Genomic DNA, 12,587 nt, shown 5'->3' on the forward strand with positions numbered 1-12,587 from the left:
TATTATGATATTTAATAGTAACTATAACATTAACTATGGAACTCTCATTTTTCATTCATTTTTCTCCTATTATCTCTACCCTCTGGTTAATATATACATTTTAAGTGCAAACATGTTAAATTAAGTAATTGAAGGCATCGTGGGCATATAAATTACAATTGGGACCTTCTTAAATAGAAAGTAGAGTTTACTTTTGCTTTGGATCACTACTATTCATTGGATATATTTTTCTACAATTTAGAGCTTGTTACATTTACCCTTCACTTGCTATATGAGAGTTTTTCAATTTTTTCCCAGGTCTTGTCGGATTGTCAAAACAATGGTGAACTTTTGAACTATGTTGCACTTTTCACATGGTTCATGAACTCATCAAACGTATGTGATTTAAAATTTAACCACTTCCTCCTTCATCCATTTTTGTTTTATTTTTCTAGTATTTTGATAAGTTTTGCAACCTATTAACACACCGACCCCCACTAATGCCAAAAATGGTGAAAATGTTTATCACCAACCTAAAAATACAAATCTGGAACAATGTCAAGTTGTTTGTTCTACTTGAGATGTACGTGTAATTTGAGGAGTGAGAGAATCCTGGCCTATAAGATAAGCCCCATAGGGCAATTTAAAACATTGGCAAATTGAGCTCATATGATTACAAGTCGATTCAATGTCCCACCAAAATATGTTTTCATGCATACATTATTTATAAATTAGTAAATTGGATTGAATTTTGAAAAAATGTCACCATGAAAATTTTTAAATAAAGTCAAAGCAAAATTAACCATCGTACCAAAACATTAATTAATTCCCAACAAATAATTATTAAAACCATAGAACATTCATTAAAATAATCTTAAAATATAAAGCGATGTCGTGCATATAATTTGTATACCAATATATGTATAGAGATATTTAAAGTTAGTTATAAAAAATTTTATAGGGTATTTTCAAGACCCACATAAAACCTTGAATTTATAGTCTCTATTTTAAAATTTGGTGAGGCACTCTTACACCTTTAACACATCCTATCTATGTAATTGTAATTTTATTTTTGTACGAAAATATACGGTCATTAAAAATGCATGTCCATTTTGAGGTGCCCATATATAAACAAATAAATGTCACAACTGAGGTAAACGAGAAAATCTTACGAATCAAAACCACACTCCAAAAGAGAGAAAAATGAAAACTATATTACATATTTCAGGCATTAATTGACTGAACATGACCCCTCAATGTGTTTATTTATCAAAAATATATAGTATATCTCCTGACATGAGAAATATTGCGAGGCAATGACCCCTCCACATAAATAAGTAGCTCATATTCCAATGATGAGAGCTTACAGACATAAAATGATCAGCTACATATAAATAATTTGTGTCCCTTTATTAGCAAATACATCCATTAAAGATTGTAAAAGTCATCCCTGTGATCTACATGAATAAGAAATTCAAATCCAAATGTATGTTTTTAATGCCACTTTAATTTCTTTGTGTTGGATAAATGTGTAACCTCAAAAATATAAAGTATATGCCCAATCAAAGAAGTAAACCAAGAGAGGGTAAAATCGAAACTAAATCTAGAGACAATAAATACGTGATGATACAACTACCATGAAAATGATAACTCAAGTACTCTAGTGTGTCTTTGAAATATACAATATAAGATTTCACAAATAAATACGATTCTTGATACATAGGCATTTAACTTCGCTATATTTGGAAGATAAAAATTGTTGTATTCTACTAAATCAATAGGTTACATAGATGTAGTGACACGTTTCTCATTAGGGGAAATGTAAGGCAATTATATGATTCTTATAAGAGGTTAAGAAACAAGGGAGAAGTTGTTGTGTTATCAAAATATGCAAGACTTGCAATCTATTTAATATCCTCTAGCACATGATTGGAAAGGGGTGTACTATGTTACATTAATTGGTATGACGAAATCCACAGTATGATATGTTAGGACCCAAAATTGTACATCCACAATCTTATTAACATAGTTTATCTCCCCTAAAATGCTAAGGTATTATCTTCAAGAAGGTTTAAAATGGGATCTCATAAATAATTTGAGAATTGTCGAAGACCTAGAAAAAGAGCTAGTAATCACTCATACTCTTCAAACACGTCTCACAAATGGGAATGAGTTCTTAGAGGTCTACTTATTAGGTTTTTACATAAAAAATAATGTATTATGGCTATAATAATCTATAACTACACCTAGATATACACTTGTCCTATAATTATCAATGGGTCAAGATAAACTAGCTACATATAGCGTCATAAATTGTACTGCTTACTTGTGAGTCCAATTTCATATTCCCCTTAGCACTCATTTAGTGTCCACTCACCTACACATTTTTAGGACCATTGTTAGGATTGCTAGTATAATCGCCAACATCAAGTCATAATCAAATGTTCACTAATTATGATCCATCATTATGAAAGGTTAAAGGAATGATGGAGGATGATTTAATACATTAGTATGATTTAACTTTCTTCAAACTTTAAAAAATTCATGGAGATATATAGTTACAGTAATGTACATTATGAATCCTTTACTACACTATTCAAAAGTGTATTCCTCCATTTATATCTTAGAATTTAAAACTTGGTTCCATAGAATGTTGGACAAACATTATGAAATCAAGATATTAATTCAATGACCAACCCTTTTGACAAAAAATGCAGTAGTTTATATAAATATATAAAAATGCAGTAGTTTATATAAATATATAACCATGCAGTGAAAATATAAAATATTTGGAGAACGCAAAGAACCCTACTCACTGTCCTTGATTCTTTGGCATTGGCATCCCAAAATTTCATGAACTACCTATAAATTATCCTTCTATTAGTTACACCATTAGATATAGCATGAAACAACACGAAGAAGCCCAAAATGTTACTACAAATACAATTTAGGCATCTCTTGAGTGTATTATGATTTTTAAAAGTAACTATAACATTAACTATGGAACTCTCATTCTTCATTCATTTTGCTACTTATATCTCTACCCTCTGGTTCATATATACTTTTTAAGTGCAAACATGTTAGATTAAGTAATTGAAGGAATCGTGGGCATATAAATAACAATTGGGACCTTCTTAAATAGAAAGTAGAGTTTACTTTTGTTTTGGATCACTACTATTCATTGGATATATTTTTCTACAATTTAGAGCTTGTTACATTCACCCTTCACTTGCTAAATAAGAGTTTTTCAATTTTTTCCTAGGTCTTGTCGGATTGTCAAAACAATGGTGAACTTTTGAACTATGTTGCACTTTTCACATGGTTCATGAACTCATCAACCGTATGTGATTTAAAACTTAACCACTTCCTCCTTCATCCATTTTCATTTTATTTGTCTAGTATTTTGATAAGTTTGGCAACCTATTAACACACCGACACCAACTAACGCCAAAAATCATGGAAATGGTTGTCACCGGCCTAAAAATACAATGTCAAGCTGTTTATTCTACAAGATGTACGTGTAATTTGAGGAGTGAGAGAAATTTGGCCTATAAGATAATTGGGCAATTTAAAACATTGGCAAATTGAGCTCACATGATTACAAGTCGATTCAATGTCCCACCAAAATATGTTTTCATACATACATTATTTAAACAATAGTAAATTGGTTTGAATTTTAAAAAAAACGTCACCATGAAATTTTTTAAATAAATTCAAAACAAAATTAACCGTCATACCAAAACATTAATTAATTCCCAACAAATAATTGTTAAAACCATAGAACATTCATGAAAATAATATAAAAATATAAAGTGATGTCGTGGATATAGTTTGTATACCAATATATGTATAGAGATATTTATAGTAAATTATACAAAAATTTTTAGGGGATTTTCAAGATCCACATAAAACCTTGAATTTATCATCTATATTTTAAAATTTGGTGAGGCAGTCTTACACCTTTAACACATTCTATCTATTTAATTGTAATTTTATTTTTGTACGAAAATATACGGTCATTACAAATATCAAGGCTAAATCTATTTAATATTAAGTAGAAAATTACTAATCTAGAGGTCTAAATTCATGTTGGAGGTGATGATTAAACCCTCGACGAACTTAAAGCGTCACCTGCAATCAAAAAATCATACCATGCATAAGGGAATTAGTTGATTTTATATAAATCCTAACATTTATAGAATAAAACCCTCATTATACTGAAAAGGATGAATCTGTAGATAAGGGTATAATTAGATCAATGATATGTGTCCCAATCCTATGACTTGAGAGACAAGCGATAGAATGGCCTAAGATATATTTGGCATGCTAGTGTGGACTGGGCCTATTAAGATCTAATTAAGTGATCTACCTTTATACACCAACATGTGGATCACACGCATGAAATAAATTTTAAAAAAACTTACCAAGGTTGTTTATCCTATTATTTTTATGTGGATTCGTGGATTTGGGATCCCCAAAATTTAAACCTAATGTTGTAGCACGGGAACAAGTATGACCCTTTACAAAAAATTTGATAGCGAATCTTGTAGTCTTAGATATATGGCCTTGAGATCAAACTAAATATTTCATAAGTCAACCAAAACATATAATTAGTTGATTTGGTTAATTGATGTGTTGATATCATGGTTAATGTGTATGTGTTAGAATAATAGAAATAATTGTCAAATTGTTTGAATTGATTTATTATTCTATATATTAGTCTCAAGGTTAAGAAACTCTTGTTATTCTCATTTTTCCTTTAAGTCATTTTGGTTCTAGTCATGGTGGGAGCTTAGGTACAAACATATTCATGCGGTCAACTAAATTAACTAATCATTTAAGCATCATTTTCTTAACCTTGAGACTAATATATAGAAACGTGAGCTCATTCAAATTCACTAGTTGTCTATGCTATTCTATATGCATAATTTAACCATGATATCAACACATCAATTAACTAGATCGACTATAGATTTGGCCTAAAACAATGTGGCCCAGAAGCCCCAAAAGCCTATTATAAATGAAATCTATGCATGGATTGATTATTAGGTTTTGTAAATGTAACTGTGAATTCAGTTTTGAGACTCTTCTTTTTCAGCCATTATCAGTACTTAAGTTTGTGCCCTTTTGATTAAAATATTCTTTCAAGGTGCAAACACATTACATCGAGTAATAGTAGGAGTTGTAGGCATATTAATCACATTTTGTGACTTTTTAGAGGGCAAGTAAATTTTCCTTTTGTATTTGCATGCTACTATTCATTGTATCCCGTTTTCTATAATTTAGAACTCATTACATTTTCCCTTTAACTGTTATATCGTATTTTTTATTTTTTACAAACCATTAAGACCCCACCATGAGTTGGACCAAAATGATTCACAGGAAGATTGAGCATAACAAGTTTTTTTGTTAACATTTGAACTAACACATAGAAGCGTGAACTTTAAATAAAATAAATTGTCAATTGTTTATGTTATTCTCCACGTATAACTTAACCATGATATCAACACCTCAATCAGCTAAATAAACCAATTCAATTTAATATTATAATAAAGCATATGCACATCAACAAAATCAACTCATCAATTAAATATTATTATCTTAACCTTAAGACCAATATATAAAAACTTGAACTAATTCAAACCCATATATCGTCTGTACTATTGTATACGTATAACTTAATCATGATATCAACACATCAATTAACTACATCAACTATAAATCTAGCATGACACAAAATGGGGAAGCCCAAAACGACTACTACAGATGAAATCTACGTGTGGCTTGAGTGAACTGGGCAATCCTCATTATTTTACTATTTGTGGTAGAATTGCTCATTTTTAGTAGCACTTCTTAAGTCTATATTAAAGAAAAGGAGAGACATTTTTTTGTCATTATTGCATCTATATAAGACAATAAAAAGATTGGTAAAATGCAAATTTATAGATAATAGGTATGATATCAGTTTACACCTAGAAAAGAAATGTAATTACACGTACCCTCTACAAAGTAGGTCAAGAAACATAAATTTTAACTAGGCAATATAGGTGAATCAAACGTAGATAAAAGCAAGGTGAATGTATTTTAAAAAATGTTTAGCCCTTGCTAATTATGATTTTTATTTCAGACAGAAATTTTTAACATTATGAATAAAAAGAACTCTTTTTAAAAACATTATAGGCCTGCCTTGAGACAAAGTTGGAAGAAATTAAAGGTGGAAGGAGACCAAATTTATGATTTGCACAAGTCGCCTATCCTAGCTCCTGGACACGGTCCTCTCTAAAGCCTTTCCACAAGGATCTCCCTCGACAAGAAATATAAACATATCGCTCGTGCGACCCAAAGCTTGGATGGAAATTTTGATTCCCACATGATCAATTAAACAATAGCTTATCCACGTTTGGAGAGGAGACATGCGATCCGCAAATTGCAGGCGATTACAAATACAAATGTTGGTTAAACATAAACTTTGTAACCTAAATTGGTTGGCCACATGATGTTTAGCTGTGATGCTTACAGTGGTTGAAACCACGGGACAGGCATATCATTAGATTAGAAGCTACAGCACATGGCAAGCGTGGGACACCAAAGGAAGCAAGAAGTGGCAGGGGACAAGATACTCGTTTTGAGAAATTAGATGCCTCTGGCCGGGATTCTCTCTTTGTGTCTCCCTCTGTGCCCAGTCATGGTGAGTTGTATAAATCATGTTAATAGCCAGGCACAAGGCTAACACAGAAGCAGCAGCAGCATCAACCTTGAAGGAAACAATACACAACAGAATGAGCATGAGCATTACAGTACCTTCTCTCTCTCGTCTCTCCTCTCTTGGGGCGGCCATGGCCCTGCACTCTCCTCGCAAGCATCACCATAATCGCTCAAAGAGCATGCCCTCCAGGCTGCAATTGCAGGGGCACCCAATTCGCACAGACGAGGTGGAAAGATTGGAGGAGTCTTGTTCTTCTTCCTCATGTTTTGGAAGAGATTGGCTTGGCCGAGCATTGGAGATGTTGCTGAATTGCTATTCCGATTTGTCAAACACAAAGATGGACATGGGGAGCAAATGGATGAACGCACATCTGGATGACATACTCCATCTGCTTGAGGTGTTCAACTTGTTGAGCGACAGCATTTCAGAAATCAAAAAGCAGCACGCATGTGTGCAGGTAGCCATTCGCGGCCTCGGCCCTGCTCTCACTCCCTCTGCCTATGCCCTTGAAAGGACACGCACCACTCTCGCTATTTGGTTGAGTAAGAAGAAGGACACGCAGAGCCAGCTGGAGAAGTGCATGTCCATTTTGAGGCGAATGGCAGAGAAGCTCAACGTTGAGAATAAAGCAGGAGTAGCACAGGCTGTCATCAACATCAACCATGCCAAGCCCATCACCATCTTGGTCTGCTATACCTTTGTCACTGGTCTTTCCTTCAAGACATCCCACATGAGGATGCCATCTCTTCCTCTTCCGGCGCGTTTAACTTCTCTGCAACAAAAGCTCAAGGAGGCATTTGAGATGAGAAAGAGGTCGCCATCATCATCATCATCATCGAGGTCCCTGCACGAATTAGAGGCAGCAGATATTGCACTGGGAAATCTCAACAATCTTCTTAACTCCAAGTCCAAATTGCAGCTTCTGCTTCATATCTCTCCCTCCACGTTGGCTCTCAATGGCTTGGAGACTGCTCTTCCCCTCCTTGAACACAAAATCAACGAACTATTCAAGTTTCTTATCTCTGCCAGGGTTGAAATCTTGAATACACTTTCTTCTCAGTGACTTACTGCCCAAGGAACTATTAACGAGGCGCCCAATTTGGCCTTTTAAACAGTTTGGGGACTCCAAAATGCATGTAATATATGTGTATTGATACTGCTACGAGGATCAAGGTCGAATTGATCTTCTTCAATACAGAAAAATAGAAAGTTAATCACAATTTTCCTCTCACTGCGTTTGATAATCATTGCCTGTTTCTTTACAGCTGCATCAATTCACTGTTCAATTAATTTGTTTTGCAATATTTTATTTATTTATTTTCATGTTTGTATGTATTACGTGTCTGTTTGATAAAGAATGTCACTTGAATCCCATGACCATGCATATTCTAAAAGTAATGCACCACAAGACTATGTATATGTGTGAAAATCTTCTGAATAATCTGATCTAGTTCGTTCTTCCGGGTTCCTTCAAATTTCGCATGTTACACCAAAATTCTCCCTTAGTCTCGCCCTCGGGCAGCCTCCGGCGTTTTACAAGGCCAAAGATGTGTTTTCCTTAATCAATGTGGCATTCGGCAGCGACCATGCTTCGAAAGTATGTATAAAAATCTGTTTTCAAGGTTTGTGATGAACTGCATTCGGCAGCGAGCATGCTTCGAAAGTATGTATAAAAGTCTGTTTTCAAGGTTTGTGATGAACTTCTGACGTTAAAATTCGATTGATGATGTAAAAAATGTGTGTAATGACATCTTTCTTTAGACAAAATAGAATGCAGCACGTGCATATAGCAGATGGTATTAGATTTAAGAAGAGTTATTGTGTTTTATATATGAAATGTATTTTCATGTTCATTGTCATATATGCGTGTTTTATTTTGACATGTATATTCACATTCATTACCATATAGTTCAGAGTAGGGAACAAAATGAATATTGTAGTGGTAATGCTTTGCTCTTTGCCCATTCCTTTTGGATTCACTCTGACCAATTTGTCTCTACTGCAATTAGTAGTGTATAAAAAATTATGGTTTTCATATAGAACATTGCAAAATAACCAAATCTTGCTCTTGTTTCTATCTACATTATTCTATATGGTACAAGGGTGGATTTACAAAGATCAGATTGAAATTGCAGGGAGAACCTAGGTACCAAAAAATCAACAAACTACATATCTGCTCAAGGTCGAAAACCCAAAATCTCATTGTATATCTAATCTCACCAAACTATTTATCTATTCCTCTTTGGATGTCTAATCTTACCAAACTAGATATCTACAACTATTAGATCCAGTTATTTTGAATAGCTATTGATTCTCACTTTTTGTAAACTATATGATCCCGAGTTAGACATCTCCTTTATAGATTCAAAGAAGAATCTTATGATTATTGTAGGTAAAGGAACGTGATGATAACTGTTATTTTTCTATTTTCTACATTGGTCATATTATATATTTTCATTACAAATTATTAAAAAGTATGTCTCGCAGTACAATAGTCATTATAGTTTTAATTCATAAAGATATTTTTTTAATGCTTAAAATTCTATCATCCTTAGGTTGTTCTCATGTACACATATTTTTACATCCATTAAAATGGAATAAAATGATCGCTTTTGTACATTATTCCACATCACCAAATTGGTAGTGCGGTTGCTCTACCTCCAAGTATTCATCATGGGCGAATTAAGGAGACAACAAATTTAATTACATGATAGGGTGTTATATTCAAGTACAAGCACTATGATTCGTTTAGAAAAACTATTGAATGCAACGAATCAATGCCTTCAAGAAAATTTCATGGAATCTAAAAACAATTATCTTGTGATATTGACAATACATCTACACCTTAGGACATACTTAAACCGTGACTGTTTATCATCCTCCATCTTATTTAAACTCATTGGTTTAGCATCCCTTCCATGGTTGTGGCCCAAAGTAGTCAACTAACCTTCTCATATGCATACTCAAAAGCACACAAAATATTTTTTATCCAAATACCAAAAAATAAGCTTCAAGGCAAGTTGAAAGAAAGCATTGAAATTAAATACTTAAAGTCTATGGTTCTAGTTTAGAAACATGCTCACGGGATCAATTTAATATTCATAAAGGTACCTAGATTACCAAAGAGATAATTTCTTAACTGGGTTGGAGGTGAGACTAGTCAAAGCATTGAGAGAGAAAGATATAATGATATCGACCAGAGATGGGTTGAACAAAGAGAGGGATGCATATTAGGCAGAGCGATATAGTTTTCAATTTGAGAGGGAAAAGTTGTAGACTAAGCTATATATGCTATAGTTAGAGAGATATGGACTATAGATATAGCTCCCAGAAGCTCAAGACAATGTCAGTCGATAAAAACCAACACCAGATAAAAACCAGAAGGAATAAAAAAATAAAAAACACAGACCCCAAGAAAAACCCACTAATTTCCTAATATACTAGGGCCTTTCACAGCCTACCACTCATGACTGAAAACAGTTAGCTACTCCCAAAAAGAAAAAAAACTAACTTTACTTATCACCTTGTCAAGATTAGTGTCTGGGGAATCAATGTTAACCTTAATGTTTTTAGTAGATTTATCTAATGCACCAGCATCAACCTCAATAGAACTCTTGCGCTTGGCATGCTTCCTTTCAAGCTCCTATTACAAAACCTGCATCGATACAACAATCTTGTTTGCCATTTCCCTTTTGAATGAAACATTTTTCTCTATTTTTTTAATCAAAACATCTTGCTTAGCCTCGAGATTAGATACAAATGTCTCCATACACTAGCTTCAGTCATACGAGTGTTAACATCAAATTGATATAAAATTAAATATGTGTACGTTAAATAGTCATTTATTGTATCTAACTGGCCACTTTTTATAACATTTAATTAAATCACATTTTTACACACATATCAATTAAACCGTTGTAGTATTTGTTAAGAAATCTCATTAGGTTATTAAATCGTTCACAATTATGTTAAATTTGACATAAATGTTCATTTTATTGTTTTCCTTAGATATTTGTCCCATTTAATTAAAGTAGTATAACGCATTTGTTGGTATTAAATGACAAAGTGGCATCTACTTTAAATATTTCTAAACGCAATAAAAATAATGATTTTCTACAAATAGTTATTCAATAAAAGATATATACATATATAGGAAAATCACCACTCGAATATATTGCGATATACAATAAAATAATATTTTTCATCAGCCTATGGATGGTGGCTATATAACCTTCTGTTGCTAGTGGCACCCGTGTGATGGAGGAATGTATATGTGATGTTAAGAAAATTGATTAACTCCCAGAGCTACTTCGTGTGTGTATTCATTGAACAAGGCCTCTGAGAAACATTGCCTTGATCCTAGCACTCATGTATAGAAATCTATAGGTGATATCTCTTAGCTTGCATGCACTCCACCTCAGTCTATAGGGACTCCAAGTGAGAGTAGTCTACCACGCACTCATTATACGCTTCTCTAAGTTTTGTGACAAGCTCAAAGATGTCCATGTTTCATCTTTAACCACTCCAAGGCATATAGCTAACCCTTATTGATCATTGAATATATCTTGATATTTCACCTATTTTTTGGCACATCAGAAGCCTCTAAGTACCTAAAATTTGAATAAATATTTATAAGATCTTTTACAAATGAAAATAATAATATCTCACGAATCAAAAATATTATTGAAGCAATCTCTTCACCATTAGTTTCTTTTCAGCGTTCTAGAGGTCCGTGTAAGATTTTGTGTTCATACATGCACAAAAGCCAGCTTACTTAAAATAGTAGCCCTACCATTTTTCAACCTTACTAAAAAAAAAACTTTTTTTTGTGTGATACAAGAATTCTCTTACATATTGTATTCTTCAGAATAAACTTATTTAATATGATAAAATAAAAATATCCATAGATGGGTCCTTGGTGCAAGGCATAATGAGGTGCCCATATAATCTCACAACTGAGGTAAACAAGAAAACCTTATGAATCAAAACCACACTCCAAAAGAGAGAAAAATGAAAACTAGCTTGCATATTTGAAGGATTAAAGGACTGAACATGACCCCTCGATGTGTATATTTATCAAAAATATATAGTATATCTTCTGACATGAAAAATATTGCGAGGGAATGACCCCTCCACATAAATAAGTAGCTCATATTCCAATAATGAGGGCCTGCAGACATAAAATGATCAGCTACGTATAAATAATATGTATCCCCTTATTAGGAAATACATCCATTAAAGATTGTAAAAGTCATCCCTGTGAACTAGATGAATAAGAAATTCAAATCCAAATGTATGTTTTTAATGCCACTTTAATTTCGTTGTATTCAATCAATATGTAACCTCAAAAATAGAAAGTATATGCCCAATCAAAGAAGTAAACCAAGAGAGGGTAAAATAGAAACTAAATCTAGAGACAATAAATATGTGATGATACAACTACCATCAAAATGATAACTGAAATACTCTAGTGTATCTTTGAAATATACAATATAAGACTCCACAAATAAATATGATGCTTGATAGATAGGCATTTAACTTCACTATATTTGGAAGATAAAAAATGTTGTATTCTACTAAATCAATAGGATACATAGATGTAGCGACTCGTTTCTCATTATGAGAAACGTAAGACGATTATATGATCCTTATAAGAGGATAAGAACTGGGGAAGAAGTCTTTGTGTTATCAAAATATGCAAGACTTGCAATATATTTAATATCTTCTAAAACATGATTGGAAAGGGGTGTACTATTAACATCATTAATTGGTATGACGAATTCCACGGTATGATATGTTAGGACCCAAAATTGTACCTCCACAACCTTATTAACATAGTTTATCTCCCCTAAAATGCCAAGGTATTAGCTTCGAGAAGGTTTAAAAGGGGATCTCATCAACA

General features: G+C 33.0%; 1 protein-coding gene across 1 annotated transcript; it reads left to right on the plus strand.

The window, feature by feature from the left end:
- Positions 1 to 6,815: 6,815 nt before the first annotated feature.
- LOC131067611 (uncharacterized) lies at positions 6,816 to 7,748 on the plus strand. Its single transcript, XM_058002686.2, has one exon. The coding sequence runs from the start codon at positions 6,816 to 6,818 to the stop codon at positions 7,746 to 7,748; it is 933 nt and encodes a 310-aa protein (XP_057858669.2).
- The last annotated feature ends 4,839 nt before the right edge of the window (positions 7,749 to 12,587 follow it).

Source organism: Cryptomeria japonica, chromosome 5 (assembly GCF_030272615.1).
Source record: "Cryptomeria japonica chromosome 5, Sugi_1.0, whole genome shotgun sequence".
Lineage (NCBI taxonomy): Eukaryota > Viridiplantae > Streptophyta > Pinopsida > Cupressales > Cupressaceae > Cryptomeria > Cryptomeria japonica.